The sequence below is a fragment of the Thunnus thynnus genome, chromosome 13 (assembly GCF_963924715.1).
Source record: "Thunnus thynnus chromosome 13, fThuThy2.1, whole genome shotgun sequence".
Classification (NCBI taxonomy): Eukaryota; Metazoa; Chordata; class Actinopteri; order Scombriformes; family Scombridae; genus Thunnus; species Thunnus thynnus.
This window is the reverse complement of record NC_089529.1, coordinates 19,976,210-19,998,340: the sequence shown is the minus strand read 5'-3', so window position 1 is coordinate 19,998,340 and position 22,131 is coordinate 19,976,210. Positions and strand designations below refer to the sequence as shown.

The 22,131-nt window shown below is 39.6% G+C and overlaps 1 protein-coding gene across 3 annotated transcripts in view; it reads left to right on the top strand.

The window, feature by feature from the left end:
* Nucleotides 1-22,131, top strand: part of dpysl3 (dihydropyrimidinase like 3) — a 41,263-nt gene that overhangs the window by 5,732 nt on the left and 13,400 nt on the right. For 2 of the 3 annotated variants that reach the window (XM_067608524.1, XM_067608523.1), the window contains exons 2-8: nt 13,649-13,737; nt 15,350-15,534; nt 17,095-17,259; nt 17,882-17,943; nt 18,644-18,724; nt 20,115-20,183; nt 21,394-21,514. In XM_067608524.1, the coding sequence (XP_067464625.1) occupies nt 13,649-13,737; nt 15,350-15,534; nt 17,095-17,259; nt 17,882-17,943; nt 18,644-18,724; nt 20,115-20,183; nt 21,394-21,514 (772 nt within the window). Of the gene's footprint in view, nt 1-2,055; nt 2,243-13,648; nt 13,738-15,349; nt 15,535-17,094; nt 17,260-17,881; nt 17,944-18,643; nt 18,725-20,114; nt 20,184-21,393; nt 21,515-22,131 lie in introns of those variants that run through there. The other variant, XM_067608525.1, reaches the window with a different exon arrangement.

Below are 22,131 nucleotides of genomic sequence, written 5' to 3'. Positions count from 1 at the left end.
GTCACCCAACTTTACCAAAGTGCTCTCCAGTTCTTGTGTCAGGTGTGTGTGTTCCATTTTTCACCCAAAGAAATTGAATTAAATCCCTTAAGTACATATTTTTGCAGTTACCCCTCTTTGTCATTTGGGGACCACCAAGGTGCCAAGTCTGCTGATGCAGCTTTGATGGCGTGACAGAGTCCTTTCTGCATCCTTGATCTGTCTTCCCCTGGTTTGTCTGTCAGTGTCGGCTGGTTAATGTGGACTGCAGAGGTTGCAGGCCTGCAATCTTGAAGTGTGTTGTTGATGCATTCTCTAAGGCCGGGGAATGCTGAGGTAATGCCTTCCTGCCTCACTGCCATGAAAGGACATGTCAGCATGCAGACGCTGTGTCCTCTAGATGCCAAAAGCAGGAGAAAAACAATCAGTAGTTACTAATTTATACCCAAAATATGAATCATTAAAGTGTGTGCCCTCCTGATATATACAATTTATGACTGCAGATTAAAACACCAAGCAAAATACTACATTTCTTTTTGTTTTATGGGGCTTAAAAGATCTAAACAAAATCTACATATTGCATGATGAGATATTCCTCAAATTATATTAATCACAATTATTTTTTTTGTTAAATATACAGTAACTTACAAATATTCTAAAACTAAACTAATAAGAGAGATAGGGTACCACCATTTTGTCATAAAACCTTTAAACATTACACTTCACATCTTGCATGCGATAAATCAATATCTTCCTTGAAAACTATGAAAAATATGTACCGAATGAAAGTACAATTTTACAGTTTATAATAGTAGTATAGACGCACATAAACAGGCACACCCTCAGTCACGTGCCTGCTCTCACATGCATGTCATTCTCAAAGCCTCATTATGGGTGCATTAGTGCTGAGGAGGGAGTGGTGGATGAAAACGACTAGTGGAGTGGAGGGGGATCCACTTTAGGTCCGAACAATAGAGACACATGGCTGGGTGGGGACATGCAGAGAGAGGGAGAGGGTCTCTCTGCATGTGTGTGTATGTGTGTGTGTGTGTGGGATGAGTAGACATGTGGGGTGTGTAATGTGGTGGACAGGCTCTGTGACAGCTGCTACTCCATTTTGCCCCCCTCCTCTGTGCTCAGAAAAACAAAATATCAAATCTGTAGGTAATCATTAGTGAAGATTTACACTTGGATTTAATGTTTCGACATAATGTTTTAATTTAAACCAAATATTTGATCCTGAATTTATCCAGGATCACATGTATGTACATTTTATCTAGTTAGATTTACTTGCACTTAGAAAATAAGCCATTTGAAGGTGTTTAAAATGGCTGAAATTACTTATTTTTTCATTCAACACTTGAAATTTTGAAGAAACTTGCAAATGACATGATTATAGAAAATGTAACCCATACGCCTACTTTGGTGTTTCATTGTGTATTACAGTGTTTTTGAAAATTAAACTTTACAACTTCACACTAGTTTGCCAGTTAGTTAATTTGTAATTAGGCAAAATGTTCAAAGTCTATTCATTCAGCATGTACCTGAGAATTAGGATTCTAGCAGAGTGAATTCCATCTCCTCTGAATAAATGTCACTAATTGTAATAATAATAATGACAATAATGAGTTTAATGATGGTGATTTCTATCCTGTAGGGATTAAAGGGAGTGTTATATCTTCTCTTTCAATAAATATATCAATCAGTCAGTCATTGCTGGCCCTCTACTTTCACCAATTAATCTCCTATGTGACTTTGTGATACTCTGTAATAGAATAAACTACAGACAGGTGAATTTTAAGACAGCTAGTTTAGAGTAATTTGTTATATATATGAGGCAATACAATCTGATCTGAGGTCAACAATGACGACTGTACATCTGATATATGTTGTTTATGTGCAAGAAAAAATGTCTGACAGCTCAGTAATGCAGACAACTGGATGATAACTGGGGGGCTGCAGTCTGCTCACCAGCTGCTCCACTGCGCCCTCCGGTGGAAAGATTGCGACACTGTTTCTTTCCAATTGAGCCTATTGAGGGAGGGGCCGGTCGGGTGACTGGACCATTGACGCTCCTATAACAGTCTGCGAGGCACTATACATCGCACTGACAGAGGGGCGACCATTCCCTGAAGCTCCCATCCAGGCGAGGGCCGCTGCAGCATCCAGTAAAGAGGGAATACCGTTTCTTAAATCGTGATTTAAAGGTGGAATCGAACGAAAAATGTCTTATCAAGGAAAAAAGAATATCCCAAAGATCACAGTGAGTAAGAGTTATTTACGCTTCATTGGATGTGGGAACTCTTGATGCCTGCTTTTGCGAAATCACTGCTTTATTAGTGTTTTTTTGCGCTGACTCGGCTGTGGATCCTCAACGAGCACCAGTAGGGATTATAATTCTTATGTCTATTTTCAGACTTCATCCTGCAGGAAGCCGCTGGAAAAAATACGCACGATGAAATAGCATGACACAGTGACAGTCAGACAGGGAGATAAGGCGTTTTCTTAAAGGTGTCCCGCATCTTCTTTGTTGAGGGGATCCATGCGTGTGACGAGCCGGCTCGCCCATATAATAATCACTGTAATGTTTCTGCTGTCTGATGTGCATATCTTTTAGTTTATGGTTTAAGATCGTACTTAAAGATTCATTTTTAATTCTTTTTGATAGCAAATCGTTATATTATTGCATGAATGTGCATTACAGGCCATTAATTGCCCGTGCATTTTCCCTGTATTTGAAAAAAAAGAATTTTTCCAATTCATTTGAAGCCATTAAAATCATGTTTTAGCCATTTTGACAGGAATCTTCTCAACCCTTTCTCTCTCATGGAGATTATTTCGGGCCTAATTGATCACTCAAATGGCAGGCTATTGAAAACCGATGTTAATCCCCTACTCAGTGAGCTTTTTGTGCCATTTTGATGCACAGTGTTTTAGTGACATTACTATACTATATCCTTATCACATTGTCCCGAGGCTCTTCTTTGGCAAATAATTGCACAAAAGTAAGTATGGTGTAAAATAATTCACTATTCTTGCACATAAGCTCATTTTTTCCACAAAAGGGTTTATTCATTTTACTGTTAAAAATGAAAGCTGTCCCCTGCAGACATGGGCCACTGCACTGTTCATGTTGCAGGCTGGTGCAGAGGAGAGTGAGAGGAGGAAAGGAGAGGGGGGGCAAATACACGCCTATTTGTGATGAGCTGTGATAAACCGGCCTTGTGAAGGGGTGCCTCTTTTTCTGCATCACAAGAAGGAGAAAGATTCAGACTCCGTTAGAGGTTGAATTCAGGGCAGGCTGGTGTTACACAGTGAGCCAGCTGGGTGCTGGTGTGTGTTACAACTGCAGATAAAACTAGCAGCCCACTCCCTCTCCCTCTCTCCCCCCCCCTCTCTCTCTGTCTGTATGTGTGTGTGAGTCTGAAATGCCTGCCAGTTTTCATTGTTGCAGCTCGGGCTGCAGTCAGGGGTGTGTTGCTCGGCTGTGGGAGACACAGCCTTTGTCTCGTCTCCTCAGTTGCTATTACAACCACAGGGGTGAAGACTGTGGTAGCTTTGGCCTGTAAAGATCTTGTATTCTGCATCCATAATTTTGGTCTCTTAATGTCATTACTCTTTAAAGTAGGGCATGTTTCTATAATATGCTAAAGTAGGCCATGATTTTCCAATGCATATTTCACAGTCATTATAGGGATGGAAATTTTAATTTAACGATCCCCTTTTTCCTTTTTTGGTCTGCTTTTATATGAGATTTTTGGGGTGTTAGATCTTCAGAAGGCATGATTTTATGTGTCTAATAACGCCCATCTCCTCAGGCCAAATTAGTGGGTGATGCTACAACTGAGAGCATTAGACTCACCAAGATACAATTTTTCACCTTCTAGTAGTTTGACACGGAGGCAAGATATCTCCCTGGAAAGATTGGTAACACGAGTGACAAACTCATTAATCATTAAGATTTCATCCTTGGTTAATGTCGTGACACCTTTGCCTACTCGTGGTTGTGGCAAGTGTGTTTTAGGGCGTTTTCAAACCTATGTTAAATTAGCGGTTAAGTTGGTAAACTTTTTACGTTTTCTACATGGTTTGGTTTCTTTTCACACAGGTATAAATTCAAGCTAACCAAAATGTATTACTAAAAGCCATGTGAGCACGTTCACTCTACTCATTGGTTAGATGTGTCTTGGGCAGGAGTGAAAACGTAAATACAGTAAGAAGGTCCTGAAGCAGGTCCTATATGCCCAAATATCAATCAAGGCAACACACTTTGTTGCTAGTCCATGTCAGGCCAAGATTCATTCTCCAGCTAGTTGCTAGAAACTGATGATTTCGCTCATCTGCATCAAAGTATGCAAAGCGTTCCTGGCTACGGGAGCCATTTAGCTCAAACTTGCAGAGTACGCTTTGTAGTTGGGTCAGATTAAGGTCGGTTTCTCTTCAGGGTCTCACACCTGAGTATGATTGCTGGGTTCAGATCTGCTCAAACAAATCGTAACAAGGGGGACACCGAACCACAGTCTGATTCAACTAGATAGACCAATGCAGGTTTGAAAATGCCCTTAATTATAAAGGTCTGTGTTCCGTTTGAAATTATGCTTGTATCAACCACTGGGGGCAGCAAACACACCTTTAATGGCTACTCAGAAATACAACAGGGGAACTCACGCATCTGTTAATAGTGCAACCAAACAAACTGAGAAAATTCAACATGTCATGTTGTTTTAAAGAACACAGTCAACAGTTTCATTAGTAATACAGAATTTATGATTCAATTACAAAAACACAGGATATCGACTTCCTTATCATGTCCAGTCAGCATGAATTGTTCCATGTAAATGTCGTCAAAACACAATTTGAATCCAACGCGGGAGAGGTGGACTCTGCCAGTAATAATGAAAACTACTATATACAGAGGTAATTGCAGAATACAGATCTTAAGGATTATAAATTAACAGAATGGAAACTCTATTTCTGTATTTCTACACACCATCATTAGTCATATAATGGTGATGGAAATGGCCTCATGCTATCATCAATATATCATCAATTTTTTTTTCTTCTGAGCATCAAATGCTCACTGCCTGTAGGTTTAAAAAGTGGTCTTCAACAAGTTTTTACTTTGAGAACACTCATATGGCAAGGTGCAGACCAGTGCAAGTCCATCCAGATTAAAACACGTCGCCCATTTCTTCTCCAGTTCCACAATGCTTTATTCACCAAATGTTTCTGGCTATTTTGCTTTCATCAGGGTGGAAGTTTAAAAGAGGATTCAAAAGCGGTTTTTGACAAATAACTCTCCATGAAGTGCTGCGGCCATAAAATCTTGTGTTAAGACACATACTGACACACAAGGACCTTAAATACTGTATTTATAACAATCCTCTCCTTCCCAGACTTTCCTACTGTATTTCCATGCATGTCCACTCTATTCCAGCTGTTTCCTTACATCTGCTCTCTGCCAGAGTGGCTCTGTCAGATTTTTAGGTGTGGTTCTTCCCTTCCCTCATACTCGTTCACAGCAGCCTCAGTGTTCTTCCAGGCTGGTACATGTCATCAGTAATCCCCTCCAGCTGGAATGAACATCTGTGGGCATGAAACAGGGCCGGCAGACAGCGGCTCTGCCTGGGAAATTAAACCCGTTACCCCTGTTGACACACCACAAAACAGGGCTCCGCCACACCAGACTGTACCATCGCCACGCAGGCTGCAGCGTAGCGGGCTTGAGTGCAAACAAAACACCCTGTGGCCACCCAGACGTTGCCGTGCAACTCACCATGGCGACCAGCATACAGTTGTGATGGCAGGAAAATACAACTCCTGTTTGCTTTCTTATGTGGGGATACGATCTGACACACTTAAATGAGCAGTCATACTCACTTACAAACCCTTCTCAAACTCCAGATTGTTTCTTTTTTTTTTTTTTTGTCACCATGGTTTTAAATGGTTATGCTACTCCAGCCTATCACAAGATCCACATTCCAGACAAGCAGGATCTCTCTGTGATCTCAGTTGGCAGGACTCTCCACAATTAATTTAGATTGATAAGTCTCATTGTTTTCATTTTCCAGAATGTGAAAAAAATCCCAGTGCAGTTTTGGGTGAAGAGTAAATATTTTTGCTCGCTAGGCAACAAGGCTGAAGCAGAGGCACTGGTGCACATTCAGGATGACTTCCCTCTTCCATTGGTCCCTGCCTGCCTCCCTGCTGCTCTCTCCACCCACACAAAGGTCTCTGTCACATCAAATGGAGGTCTCCACTAATATCCTCACAGCCCCTTTGGCCTGTTTTGTAGCTGTGGTGTTTTCCAGGACTATTCCCACTTAAGCACCGAGGAGTGGCTATTAGAAATTTTCGGCCCAGTTTATGAGCACTTCCCCCCTCCAGTCTGGTGGAAGTGGAAAAAAGTTGTCACTGGATATCAGCGTAGTAGTACAAGAGCAACATCCTGCCGTCTATTTTTGATTACTGCTGGCTTGTGTAACAGAAAATGACAGTTTCCTGCGCTGTGAGAGGTGCTTTATTTTCGGTGCTTTGTTTTTTTTTTTTCAGAGTTGAATGACAAGATATTTTTCCAACCTGGACTTTACTTGACTTCGCTGTCAGAAATGTATCAAACGAACTTGTCAGAACTAGAAGTAAGATGCAGTTGAGGCAGGTAAAAAAGTTTTAATGATTTTTTTCTTGTAAGACTTCCAACCTTTAAATGCATGAAAAGAGCCAGAACACACAGTTTTATAAGCCCTGCTGATTTCTTATGTTTCAAATCGGGACAGACTTTTGACAGAGCTTTGTAGTTGATCTCAGGCAGTTGTGATCCTGCGTGATGTTTGTGTTAAAGCTAATCCTCCTTCAACTGTTTTAATTTGTCGACTCCAGGACTGTTGATAAAATCCTGCCCTCTGTGACTTACAGTAGATAAACACCAAATCCTCTACTCTTTAACCAGCGCCAAAATTTCACCCGCACACACGTAAGCAAGTACACATATGGAAGTAAAGATGAGTAAGAAACATTTGTCACACTGGGAATCATAAACACCCCCACTAACAATTAAATGTTGGCATTGTTTCCAGCTAAACACAGTCACAGTCACAGTCAAAGCGTTGTATCTGTTATCCACAAAACAATCCAAGAACCTCACAAAAAAAAACATTGATGACCTTTCAAGCTGTCAGTGCTGCAATTATTTTCCATGTTTCCATCATTCCATGTTTCCATCATTAAGACCAACTGAAAAAAGTTTGACTGGACTTCATTGGATCTTTTATAGAGATGCGCAGTGTGTTTTGTTTTTATAGGCTAGTAACAGCTAAGCCTACTGCCTACTAATCTTAGCATTAATTTAACAGGGCATTAACACGTTCCATTAACATTCTGTGAGCATGCTACAGTTCATTATTGTTAGTGACTACTGACTGGGTGCAGCTCATCCAGTGAGACTTTTTCCCCTTCCAAAAACTGGATGCATTAACAGTGACATGATTGACAAACGAGGACATGGTTAGTGACCCTGGAAGGTCAGAACAAATCAGGATCAACATCATCATTGATGTCTGTGTCTGTGAATGTTCTAACTCGCCATCAAATCATGCACTTAAACAGGAATAGTATTTTTTTCTAGCATTTTAAACTAATATAAATCTCTAAACATAAATATTTTACCTAATTTAAATTAAAGAAAAAAAAAATCTCCAAAATAAATATGTTACCAAGTCACTTTCTGGATATGAGCGAATGACAAACGGATGTGATTCAAACACCTGTGACGTGTCATGGTTTTATATTGTTGCATTTTGACATGAGATTAACAGAATATAAGCATAGAACAAACAAATTGTAGCAAATACTTCACTTTGTTGTATTTTCCTGAACATTTGGGTGGGCCTTTTAGACAGATAGGATGTTCAGCATGGTTGTACATGCTGTCCCTCACCACTGTACAGTAGCTGCTTATTCTGGGAAACCAAAAGAATCACAGTTTTCAGTCTGTCTGGTCAGTTAGTTGGCTCTTCCAGTCCAAATTTGAATGATTGAAACTCTGAATGGATCAAGAAATTTTTTTGCAGTCCCCTGCATGGGTGCAGGGCAGAGTTGTGTAAAATTTGGGAATTCTTTTACTTTGATTACTTCAAAATCCATGAACAGAGATGCATTGTTCCCTAAAGTTCCATGAAAATCCAGTGACTGGCATAATATTATATGATATACAGACAAACTTTCTAGTCCCAAACTGCAGCCAGTCAGTACATTTTCAAAATGCTAGAATGAAAGGACCACATGCATCATTCCTGGAAACTTTATGAAATTCTGACCAGTGGCATCTGAGATACTTGTGTCTTGAACAGTGTTTGTATATCCCCTTTCCTGGTTTTTATTGTGGGGGGCAGACACCAAGAAAAACACTGAGGCTTTAAAACAAGGTAGGGAATATGAGCTAGTTTGTCCAACAAGGATTCCAGGGGAAGTGTGGGCAAGAATCGACTGATATTGATGCCTAGTATCTGTGGTCAGATCATATGTTCACCACAACATGTGTGAAAACAGGCACCTTTCCCAAACAAAGTCACTACAAAGACGTGATTGCAATGTAATAACAGCACAATAAGGCTTTATATGCAGCCATTGCTCTTGTTTCTCTCCAAGGCCTGTCAGATAAAAGCCTGTCATTGGTTGCACATCACTAATACGTTCACTATGATATTGTATTTACCTGAATCCACCATCTTGAAGCAGTAGTGATTATACAGTCCCATCTCAGAGTCAGGATTTGGTCATGTGAATACCACTAGAGCCACATCATGCCATTAAATCATCCAAATACCACAGAACATTGGTATGTTCTGTGGTATTTGTTCATTATGTGGATGGTGCTGTTTCGTTAATGTTTGAACAAATGGTTAGATTTGTTCCCATAACCAAATCGTAGCACAGACAGTTTAACTCCAGCAGTGTCACTATGGCACTATCACAAGAGTTTGTGTTTTGTTATATTGAGAAGAAAAGTGTTATAATGTGACATTACAAAAACTTTGGTGGCATGATTGACCAAGGTGCCCGTACACGATATCCCCACCTACTGTACAATAAAATCAAATTTTGCCCCACGTTGTATCCCTCTTTTTTTTTTTTAAATAGTCAAAAAAGGCAGATATGCTTACAAATCCCTTCAATTTCTCCAAATTGATGGAAACCCTGAATAAATTCTGAAACATAAACAGTCTTTTGGCACACATTAACTACATAACTGTGGCAACATTGGGAAACATCATGCTGTCACTTGTTATATTTTCTATGAAACGTTGAATTGTAACATATTGCTGCTTGTGGTCAGATGACATGAGCGCTGGCAAACGCGACAATTCAAGCTGTTTGTCATAGATTCCAGTAAAAGCCACAAAGGATGTTGTGTCTGCATTTCGATTTATGAAATGCAGTCTATGAGTGTTAATGACAAAACTCCTGTGTCAGATAGTGTGTCTTTGAAAAGTCTTGACAGTTCGGTCTGCATTGCCTTGCCAAACGCTACTTAGATTTAAGTTTCTCTATGTGTCCCTGAAATTCTGTGACAGTTTGGACATGCTTGTTGCCATTCAAATGATCTGTACTGTTATATTTTTGAAAAATGATTTAAGTTGTTGACGTTATACATTTTAACACATTTTATGTCACTGGCAAATGCACCAATGAGGAAATCGGCAGACTGAGAGTTGCTGGGTTGTAATGAAAATGGAGAGCCATTGATTTTTAAATGATTTTGGTCTCTTGCATGCTTTTATAGACTAGTGGGGAGAGTGGGCAGAAATTGCCCGAGACAAATATGTGTGTGTGCGAGAGAGCAAGAGAGACTGTTAAAGCACTGCAGTGTTGTAAATCACATTAAAAGTCTACTTGTCTGGTGCAGCTGATGACAGCAGGTCTGTATTGCTGAGTGGAACTCCATTATTATTGTATAAGGGCTGGAACTGCTGATTATTTTCATTTTCATCAATTCTTTTTTCATTAATGAAGAAATCGTTAAGGAAAAAAATAAATGGTTTTGTCTTTAAATTGCTTGTTTTGTCCGACCAACTATCCAAAACCCAGTGCTATTGAGTTTACAATGATACCAAACAGCAGAATTTCCCACTTTCGATTTAATCAATGACTTAAACAATTAATTGATAATCATAATAATAAATTTTATGCATGGAAACTACTGTTTGATTGTGCAGTATTCTCATTTTAAACTTCCAGTGAATGCTAGAAGTTTGCAATTCATTTCCTTCCATCCATGTGTTTATTCAAAAGGACAATGCACTTTAATTAACATTTCTGTAAATGTGCCAGTGTTAGCCAGCTGGCTAATTTTTAACTGCAATCCTTTGGCAAGATGTTCTGAAACCAATGAAGTGGTTAGAAATTACAGACAGAAGACAACTGGTTTGAAATTACAGACAGAAGACAACAAGATGTCGTTAAGACAATAGCAAGAAAATAAGCATTCTCAAGACAGTCTACAAACCATGCAGAGCAATTGGAAACATTAGTACAACAATACAGCAACAATATCCACTATTTGGTACATGTAGCCATGCAAATTTGTCAATTGTTTTTTTTGTTTTGTTGTTGCATATTTCCCAGAGCCTGCAAAGATATTCAATTTACAATGATAGAAACTGAGAAAAGCAGCGAATCTGAGAAGCTGGAACCAGCGAATGTTTTTGCTTGATACAAAACTGAAACAATGAATCACATGTCAGAATAGTTGTCAATTCACTTTTTGCTGATTAACTAATGAAGTAATCCATGAATTGTGTCATGTTATATACTCTTCTATTCAGTTTTGGGTCATTTCTACTATGGAACAAGTAATTGTCGCAGTTAATGGATTTAAAGGGTCTGAGTTTGATTATATCCAAAGTATCTTTTTATTCACATCAGACCTGGAATCATATTACAGTACTCCTGTTAAAGAGGTTAAGGAAGCTATGAGTATATGAACACTGTCTTCAAGTTCATAATAAGATACTGCAGGGCGGTGAAGCAGTGGAAGAGTGTTCTGCTTTGGAAGGATCTCTGAGCTAATGAGCGATAGTTTTAGGGCAGCGTGCTCTACAGTATGATGTATGCTGGTGCTGTTCCAGTCACTGATGACTGTGTGTAATGTGTTCAGGGTGTGGTTGCCTGGGAAGGATCTGGGCTCTGCTTCACACTACTCCATCACATCAAACGCAAAGACACAAGAATATACACATTGTGTGTGTTTGGAGCACAGCAGGTATTGGGCTTGTGCTATTTGAGCTATATACAAAACTGTATTATGTTTTTTTTCTTTCCTTTTTATCTGAGGTGTGAAGGAGTAGCTGCAGTTCATCCCATTGATGAAACACTGGGTCCACAGCCAGGGGTGTTAAATCACTGCGCACATGTGCTGATGAGAGATTATGGAAGTCTGTCTTTCTTTGCATGGCTGGGAACTGAGCCCTGTCATTTTACAGAGTGTGAATTTACAACCAAGAATATGTTTGTTTAGGGTACAATCTAATATTATATTTATTCCATAAAAGTAGCTATGTCATAAACGTGGACCTAAATATAATATAGAAAGACATTTGTTGTACCAGAATGATGCATGGTTTACTTTGGTTACCATTTAATTTATCTGTCATTTAATATATGCAATGTCACAAAAAAAACAGAACAATGTACTGCACAAATTCCCAGAGCCAAAGGTGACATCATGAAATGGCTTGATTTGTTCCAAAAACAGCCTGAATCCCAAAAGCATTTTCCTTATAATGCCATAATATAACAGAGAATTGAAACAAATCTTGATTACCAGAATTGTTGTTGAATAAAATTGATAAATTTCAGTCAGGGACACACATTTCAAGGAATTGACCTTTTATAGCAGATGGTTATACGGTTAGAATTGGCAGAAAAAAAGGCTCCACTCTTTGAAGAAGCTTCAAAGAATCTCATCCAATCCTACGCTGCACAGTAGCATGTTTTTTGGACGTTACTAGGGCTGCAACCAACAATTATTTTCATTATTGATAAATCTGCTTAATCACATGGTCTATAAAATAAAATTTAAAAAAAATACAAAGCCCAAGGTGAAAAACAGTCCAAAACCCAAAGAAAGTCAATCATATAAGACAAAGAAAAACATTCTCATTTAAGAAGTTGTAACTAAAATCTTTTTTAGCATTCATCATATCGCCAGTCAATTAACCAGCATCTTAAACAGTTTGTCCATATATCACCCAGTCAACCCACCAACAACTCCCCTCTATCCATGCAGCCCTCCACCCTGTTCGACAGCCAGTTGCTCACTCATCCAGCTCTCCAACAAGTCAGCAAAACCAGGCGCCCAGTCTCCTCTCCAGTCTCTCTCCCTGCAGTCAGCCCGTTGCCATGGCAACGGCCTGCCAGAGTCAGTCCGTGGTGCAGTGGCAGCAGCAGATTTCATGTCTGACTGTGTGGCGTCATGGCAACGCCCAGATCAGACCACATTACGGGATGTGAAGTTGAAGGCTCCTCAGATGCGCTTCATTTTCCTGCACCAAAGCAGGATGCATGCATTACATTCAGTGATAAGGATCGTTATTTTCTCATGTAGAATATAGAAATCCTGCCTCATTAAATGGTCGATAATCAATATTTTTGCAATTGCAGAAGGTCTGGATAATTGCATTCTACTGAGAAAATAACATCCACAGTTAGTTTTGTTGCATAACAAAATCTGGATGTACATGGTTAAGATGTTAATCCAAGATCAGGCCTTAAAAGCTGCTTCCAACAGCAAACTTGTCAACCACCCAAATGTTATCAGCATGACTGGTTCAGGTCATTTTAAAGGACACCATGCTGAGTAAAGGCTTCAGCGAATTCTGTATTCTTATCTACCTTTAGGATTATTTTATTATCCTTGTGTTTTATGATTCCATTTCTAGTTTTTACTTGCATTTGTGTGCTTTTTCCTTTTCCTTTGTAAAGAGAAGGGCTACACAAATAGAGTTTTATTATGATTATTATTAATGAATAGCTTTTCCTTAACCTATATTTACAGTAATATTCATAATTTTGTGATTTAACTGCTACATACTGAGGACTCTGTGAGCCTCATTTCTGTATTCAATTAACTTAATCTTATAAAGCCTATGTTTACATAACAGAAATTTAATCCTGAATAATTTTGTGCTAGTCAAAGGGCAGAATGAGCATCAGAGCAGTGCGGGTAACTTAACTTATACTATTTGATGGACACATTTGTCCAAGAAATTGAGAAAATGTCCCGACAAAAGCCAGGCAAAAACATTGAGACCTGGGCAGACAGACCAACAGGGTGGTCCATAGGTAAACTGTGTCTGGTGTATTTACATAGGACAAGAGTTACAAACATGCCTCGTCTCTTCCCTGCTGTGAATGAATGACTGAATGAAGGAGACATTGTTCATCTTTTCTGGGTGGAAAAAGATGGATATAATCTAACTACAGTACAGAGATATAGAGAAGCTTTGGGCAGTTCTAAATATAGAACAGATTGGCTCTGGCATAGTAGATATTCATCCAATTGGGCTTTTCTCGACAGTGTTTCAAGCCAAACTGGGTCTTTGTTAAGCAAATCATAACATTTTTCCTTCTCTGTCCTGTCCCTCCATCCCCCCATCTTTTTTCTCTACAGAGCGACAGGCTTCTGATCAAAGGTGGGCGGATTGTGAACGATGACCAGTCCTTCCATGCCGATATCTACATGGAGGATGGCCTCATTAAGTAAGTCCTCCACTGTCCCCCTTTCTGCTCTGCTCTTATCCATTCCCTTTTGCTTTCATCCCTCCACTCGCAGGCTCATCATCCATTTACTATCTTTTAGTCCAGTTTATTCATCTGTTCTCTTTCCTTTCTCATATTTAACTGCATCTTTCTTATGAGAGTGCAGATTGCTGTTACAGAAATGTAAAGTGCAAAATGCTCAGAGAGATATTCTGACCTTCCATTGCATGGTTAGCCAGATGAATTTATGTAAAGGTTAAAGGAAAATTTTGGTTCCCCTTGTTATATTTTTGATGGTTTTTTAAAGAAAACTTTTGAGAACTTTTTGGCCTTCACTTCAAGTCCAAATATTGCCCTCGATATCAACCCCAACTAAATATAACAGCGTATTAACTCTTCCTCCAGAATCAAGTTTAAGGAAACTAAATAGAAACGATCGATCGATCATGTACATTGTGTCCTATTTGTCAAAATGAACCAAAAATGGGATCACTTACACCATATCTGGGTAATGATTAGGGTGATAACAACCATTCTAGTCCCAATGTTATGTGCTACTAAGAGCATGTCCCCACCCCATCAGATGAGGCCAGGGTACTTCGGGTGAATTCCCCTGTCTGTCCTCTCTCTCACTCGTCCCCCCCTGTCCTGCTCACTTGATTTTCTAGTGGAGGCCTTTTGTCCCCTCTGCCCTTCAGTGAGGCAGCACAGAGAGAGGTACCCTGGCCTGGAGTTGCATAATAAACGCCTAAATGCCTGGTGGACCATTAGGCTGTTGGCAAACTCACAGAGACATTGGCTTCTGCCTGCCTGTGTGTCTGTCTGGCTTGTCTCCTTTATAAAATCTGGCCAGCAGTGTTTTTTGTTTTTTTTTAACAGGGGTGAAACGTTGATGTGTTGACATGGGGGCAATGTGCTGCTTCAAACTCAGCTGACTTTGTTTTGCTGTGACTTTAAAGTCAAGAACTTTATTTTGGTAGTTTGGTTTGTATTATGCTGGAAATAGTGTCAAAATAAAAGCTAGGACACAAACACAAATATGAATTTTTGTCAAACCTCTTATTTTCATGATTCATTAATCTTAATTATTTTCTTGTAATCAAAAAATACCCAACACAATATCCCAGAAGTCAAAGTGACATATTCAAATAGCTTGTTTTATCTGATCAATAGTTCAAAACCCAAAGCCATTCAATATACAATTCTACAAAAAGAGAAATTTGACAAATACTCACAGTTGCTGAAAGAGAAGCTGAAACAAGGTACTGTTTGGTATTTGTGCTTGAAAAATGATGATTAATCAGTTATCACAGTAGGTGCTGAGTAATTTTCTGTGAATGGACTTTAAACTAATCAAATAATCAATAATTGTTTCCGCTCAAATCATTCCAATATCGTATTCATCAAATAATATGCTCATTAGGGTTGACAGAGAAATTGACCACATCCTGGACAATTTTTTACTCAATTGAAAATACATCAAGGTCATTTGAATATATGGATCATCTCAGTATATTGTAGAAGTCCTATTATGCCTAGGAACTGCTGTCAAAACATCTTCAGTAGTAATATTTCATACTGTGTGTCTGACGGCATCATCTGCACTTGACAGGCAGATCGGCGACAATCTGATCGTGCCCGGTGGGGTGAAGACCATCGAGGCCAATGGGAAGATGGTGATCCCCGGTGGCATTGACATCCACACCCACTTCCAGATGCCGTACCGTGGAACAACAACCGTGGATGACTTTGCTCAGGGATCAAAGGCTGCTCTTGCCGGGGGTACAACCATGATCGGTAAGGGCCGAAAAGAAAAAGTTCACACAGTGAGGCTGAGTGAGGGCAAAGCTTGTTTCAGATAGAGGAGGGAAAAAAAGCGAAAAAGATGGGATAAAAAGAAGAGGAGGGATGGACAAGACCCCAACAAAGGAAAAGAGAAAGGAGGGAGAAGCGATTTTGGTCTATTATGGGCAGCTCTCCAAAATAGGACCATACAAAAGACTCAGTGTAGGGGGGGGGTGGGATTGGGGAAAGGGGGCCACAGAGTGAAAGATTGCTCCCACGGAAATAGAGCAGCAGTGTGTCTTTGTACAGTAAAGGTTTATAAGTGTGTGTTTGTGTGGTTAATGCCGCTCAGAGACCAGACGCTATCACAGCCAACAGCTGGTAGATACCAAAGTCTCATTAATACCATTAACTTCTTTTGAGCTGGCTGCTACTTTGCTGCTTGTGTGCCAGTGTGGCTCTGTGTTCAAGCACACACATTCACTAACAGGCGTGCTACTGTAGTGAGCCCTATTCATCGGCTCCATTCATAGAGGGATTATATTCCAGTGGGTGATGTGTGAGTGAGAAAGTGAAAACATGTACTGTGGGTTGTATCTGCCTGTGTGTATTGTATACTGTATATGTCTTTCTACGCTAACAGATGATGTTGTGTTTGTGTCACGGCAAAAAAAAAAGTAGTTTAGACGGTTGGCGTTGTAAACAAAAGTGTCTTTTTATGTGATTGCCGTTGCCAGCTCTATCCCATTAACATGCAAAGAACAGCATAAGCAGATTGGGTCGTCTTTAATGAGATAAAGAAGCTAGTCAGGTGGCAAGCCAGCAGGCGGCCTTATTTTGTTAGAGCTGAGTAAGATGGGGCAGGATATTCTGTGTATGGTGATACTGTTGTGTACAATGAGGATTTACTTTGTCCATGAATAATTTCAGTGAAAAGAGACTGTCTTCACCTTACAGGCATGCACACAGAAAAACATGTACTCTTTGTTCTCAAATATACACAGTAAATTATGCAAATGAATATGTCAGAACCCATGTCTATATTATATTTGTAATTTTAGTGTGCATGTATTGTTGAAAGATATGTTTCAGCAGAGAGGTTTGATTTTACTGCCAATATTTCCAATATTATGTTTCTTTACTCTTTCCAAATCCCATTATGAAAAATCCATTGCTCTTTAGTGCTGGACTCAAAGCTATGAGATTGATTGTGGTGACATAACAAAAACCAAAAGTCTGACATCCACTGCTGAAGTGGCCCCAAATTTTTCAAAGACACCCATACCCCAGACAAAGTCGTACAAATTCACTGTGACATCTGACAAAGTTGGTCCCCACTGGCTGAGCAGAAACACAGACAGACAGCTGATTATGCAAGATAAAGTACACAGGGAGAAAGTAGAAACACCAGCAGACAAATCCTGTCATCACCCTGTCTTCATCTCCCCATGTGTGACTGTCCCCGCCCGGCTCTGTCTCCTCTCCTAAAACCCTTTTCTCCCTACAAACTTTCATCCTCCCCTCATCCCTTCATCCCTCTCTGCTCTCTCTTCTACCATTCATCTCCTCCAGTGGACCATGTGATCCCGGAGGCAGGCAGCAGCCTGATGGAGGCCTATGACCAGTGGAGGCAGTGGGCTGATGAAAAGACCTGCTGCGACTACTCCCTCCATGTGGATATCACCCACTGGAACGATAGTGTAAAGCAGGAGGTGGATAACCTCATCAAGGATAAAGGTAGGCTGTGATGGCGTCACATTACAACTACTTAAGGGAGTGATTGTCTGTAGTTCTTTTAATTTGAGAATGAAATATATATATATATATAGTACTTTTTTTTTTTTTTTTAAAAAAAGTATTTTTAAAGTTGTTTTGGTTTTTATGTTTGTTGAAAGATAAAGACAGAGTGTAGTTAGTGTTTTTAGGATACAGAAAAATGGTGAATCAAAGATTAGAGGGAGCAATACATGAAATTAAAGTGATATACAACAACAAAAATGATTCCTTTTTTATTGTTGTTCAAGATGTTAGTATTGTATTTGCAGTAGTTAAAAATAAGTAGCTCAAGATCACAGGTGATGATAACCTACAACAGTAAAAGGTCATGACAAATTTGAATGTAGTTTCCTTGGTGCTGTAAAATGTAACCACAGAAGCATTTACTGTATAACTAATTAATAAAAGTCATGTGTTCTGGCAGGAAAATAAGCAAACCTCCTTCCCAAAAAATCTGATAATGTTGCAAGATTAGACTCAAATTATACCTTATAATGACTACATTCTGGTTATTTGCCCTTTTAGGGGGACATAAGTAGCATTTTTTTTTACATACTTTCTTCCTAATGTTGTTTTTTTACAGGAGTGAACTCTTTCCAGGTCTACATGGCTTACAAGGACTACTACCAGATGAGCAACAGTGAGGTACAATAACTTTAATGTGGTGCACACTAGAAAAATCCCAAACATGTAGCTACAGAGGTGGAATTATCTTGATTTCACTGAATTAGTCACTGCTGACCTGCTGTTAAACTGGATCTTTAATAAGCACAAACATTTGGCAATAGCTTAGCAGTGATTCAGTGTTTAAAAAAGTGATTAAATTATGACCTTCAGTTGGTGTTCACCATAATATGTAAGAACCCTAGCTTTAAGTATAGTTTCAGAAAAACATTCATCTATTTTTATCTCCCTTTAAATACCTTGTCCTTATGTAACTTGTAGCCTGTGATGTATAGCAAGAGTTCATAAGTCCTAGCAGAAAAAGTGTAAGTCCAGACAGTGTAAGGCAGGACTCTCCGTGTTTCTCATGCAGCTGTAACTAATTCGTTTGGTCAAAGGAACACATGAGGCAACTGAAATAGTGCAGCTTGAAAAACTGATGTCATGCAGCTCGCTGAGGAACTGTGGTGCAGCAAACTAACAACTACTGCGGCTCATCCCACATGAGTTTAACTGTTTCTGGAGACCACACACAATAATTGCAGTGTGTGTGTCGTAGTAGACATCATGTAAATTGTGGGCTTCTTTTAAATTGTGGCTCAAGGGTGACCCCTAGGATAAAAACGAGAGTCTGATTCTTGAAGACTAAAAATGTAATTTCACTGTCTTTTTCTTTATCCAGCTCTATGAAGTCTTTACCTTCTTGGCAGAGAGGGGAGGCATCGCTCAGGTCCATGCTGAGAATGGCGAGATCATCGCTGAGGTAAAAATTACCATAAATAAACCGACAGATACCACTCTTAAACATTTTTTTCTTCCTCCTCTTCTCTTGTCTCCTCCTTCTTTCTTAGTCTGTCTTTAATTACTTGTCTCATGTCCAAGTGTGTGATCTCTTTTAGCTTTAGTGTGATTTATCTCAGTTTAGTTCACCTTTATAGTAGGGCCCTATCGCAGTGCATCTCTACTACCTACAGACTAAACACACTGTCACTGATGAGAGGGAGAATATGTTTCCTGTAGGACACTAATGCGTGGGTGTAGTTTATACAGGGCTGTGACGTATTGTGGACAAATGAAAGTGAATGGACCGTAATAGTTGGTGGATTAAGAGGGTTGGTATTAGTCAGAGCTCTAGACCATGCCTGGATCCTGTCACTGAGTGTTGGACTTTGAAGGAGTCTGATTTCCATCATCTTTTAAACCAAAAATGTCTAAATTCCTAGATTATGTCATGGCTTGAATTTACTTAAAAGCTGCTGAGACAGAGAGGCCTTAGATTTGTTTGTGATAAATGCTGTTAGTGCTGGTACAGAGGACATGTTGTAACAGGCCACATGTTGTGACAACCACCATGGATAAGTGCTGAAACCGCTGCAACTAAGTGCCTTAAGCTGCAGTTCCTCTAATGGCCACCAGATGCTTACTTAAGGAAACCTCAGACTTCCAACTTCATTTTCTCCCCAGAAATACAATACATTGCATTTCCCCACAAAGGTTGGGCCTTAGTAGTGATTTTGTGTGTCTTAACAGCAGTTTTGAAAGATATTTTCCTATCAAGGATACATAGGGTTAGGAAGATTTGAGTATTTTACCCATCACCTCTGCTGTAGAGATTCAGGCAAATGACATATATGGGAGCAAGCAACACGAGCCTCCTAAAGCTTATGATCTCAAATGCTTGTCTCTGAGTCCAACTTAAAAATAATCATTAGCCTAGTGCATTAGCTTTTGTAACAAATTGCATAGGGATCTACTGCCAGAGCAACTTTCTGGCTAACCAAACTGTCAGAAATTTTGAGAGGTGAGTCTACATCTATACAGAGACCCTCGAAATCCTTTAGATTCCCACGATCCTCTGTGTGTGGCCTGACCCAGATGATAAAGCTGCTGCTCACGTCCTTACACACTCCTCACACAGGCAGAAAGAAACAGAAGCAGAACATCATTTCAGAGTGTGACTAAAACCTCACATCAGCCTGAGCATTCACACCTGGTCAACTTTCCAGTTTAATTTTAAAAAAAAATAAAAAAAATTGAATTCTCTGTTGGGAATAATGTCTGTGGTTGTGTGTCTATGCATATACTATAGGTCTGCATGTATCTATGAACTAAGCAGCTGCTAACAGGGTACTTGCTGTATGTTTGTTCAACAGGAGCAGGCCCGTATGCTGCAGATGGGTATCACTGGACCAGAGGGACATGTGCTGAGCAGGCCAGAAGAGGTAAAACACACATACTGCACCTATACACTAATTATTTTGTTTGTGTAAAGACTGATGTGTGCAAGTATGATTGTTTTTTGCACACGCCTTTAGTTTTTTTATTGAGATATTGTGTTTTAAAGTCTTTTAGATATCTGTCCTCTCGATGATCTTCCTCCTTCAGTGAATGTCAACTCTGTGTTGGCATGTGTAACATAAATGTGCTGCCAGTTTTGTTAGGAGAATTCAATCTCAAGAGACAATTTAAGTAAAATAAATAAAATGTACAAGCAGCTTTTTGCAGTGTAAACATGGCCACATATAAGCAGGGTCAAATTGTTGTGATGACGTTCCTGAACTTGTCTTCACACACAGATTGTTCCTGTTACACACATGTGGTTTCAGACACATTAGAGGCGTTGGGTGAAAACTCTCTGGTTTCCCCCAATTGTTGCTGCTATTGTTTTCTCAACAAACAACAAAATGAAAGCCATGCTCTCAACTCAGCAACTTGTCTGCCTTTAGCCTGACAGGGATTTTCCGCTCTCTGGTGCAGTTAGAGTGAAGCTGTCTCACACAGTCTCATAGTGTCATGCAGTTAAGCAGAGTCTTAAGAATCAAAAGCTTGGTAACATGATTTAATTGATCAGAGGCCAAGTTGGATTAGTGTTTTATCAATGTCCGGTGTCCTTTATGGTTTTAATTTATTGCTTATTGGAGCCAGGTTGAGCTTGTGGACTAGAACACAATAATTGTCTGAAGTGTTTACATCACCTTGCAAACCACAAAACACATGTAGGAGACAGTCGTCACATCTGGAGTTATGCTTGGCCTTCTTCTCGCAACGTTATTTTTTACCATTTCTTCGTGGAAGTTGATTGTTTGTTTGCTCACTGACTCTTATGAATTGACTTTCACAACTGACTTTCAGAAATGTAACTGTAATCACAATTAAATGACAGGTGCCAGCATTTTTTTTTTCTTGCCTCATTAAAATTACTTTTAACTACCTTATGAACTAAATGTAATATAATAAATCCCTAACCTCACCGGTTTATGATGTTAAAATTATAAGCTTCCACTTCTCGTTTTGGTTAAAAATGAATTATTCAAATAATACATTCCAAAAATACATAATTTTGCTGTGGTTAAGATATTTGAAGTTTATTTGAGAAGCTCCTAATGGGAAAAACATTTCCAAGTCAGCCACAATGTCCTGTCCCTTCTCTAGCTGGAGGCAGAGGCGGTGTTTCGTGCCATCACCATTGCCAGCCAAACCAACTGTCCTCTCTACGTGACCAGGGTCATGAGCAAGAGTGCTGCTGACATCATCTCACTGGCTAGGAAGAAAGGTAAAGAGCAGCATTTAGACTTCACTGCTAAATGTAGAAGATTGTAAACTATGTGTGTGATGAGTAGTGGGTTCAGTTTAGTGTAATTTAATGCTATGTTGTACACTCCAGCAGCAATCACAGGTTGTAAGGGAAAGCCGGCATGAAAGTAACACGGGATGAAAGTAACAAAACATGAAAGTAAAGGATATAATATGTCTGCAATTACATATTAATAAGGACATTGTCACAGCAAAGCCTCTGTATGGTAAAAGTGAGAATCTGAGGATAGCATGGCAAAAGGACATGGACATTGAGCTTGAACAAGAGGTTTGAGAGAATACTGTCCATCACATGGGTTGGTCAGTAAGGGATAGTAAGAGCAAATTTGTACATTATAAAATAATAGATATTATTGGACTCCAGTCAGACTTAAAAAGCTTGGTCTTATTCAAAGCGATGAATGCTGGAAATGTAAGAGTTCCATGGGTACCTTTCTACACCTCATTTGGGACTGTCCACTGGTTTCCCCATTTTGAGCATGAGTGGTTGGGGAAATTGAGGAGTGGTTGGACCAGCCCTTGCCAAGCTCGCCATGTCTTTGCCTTCTTGGAGACAAATCTGTTTTACCAGCTGGA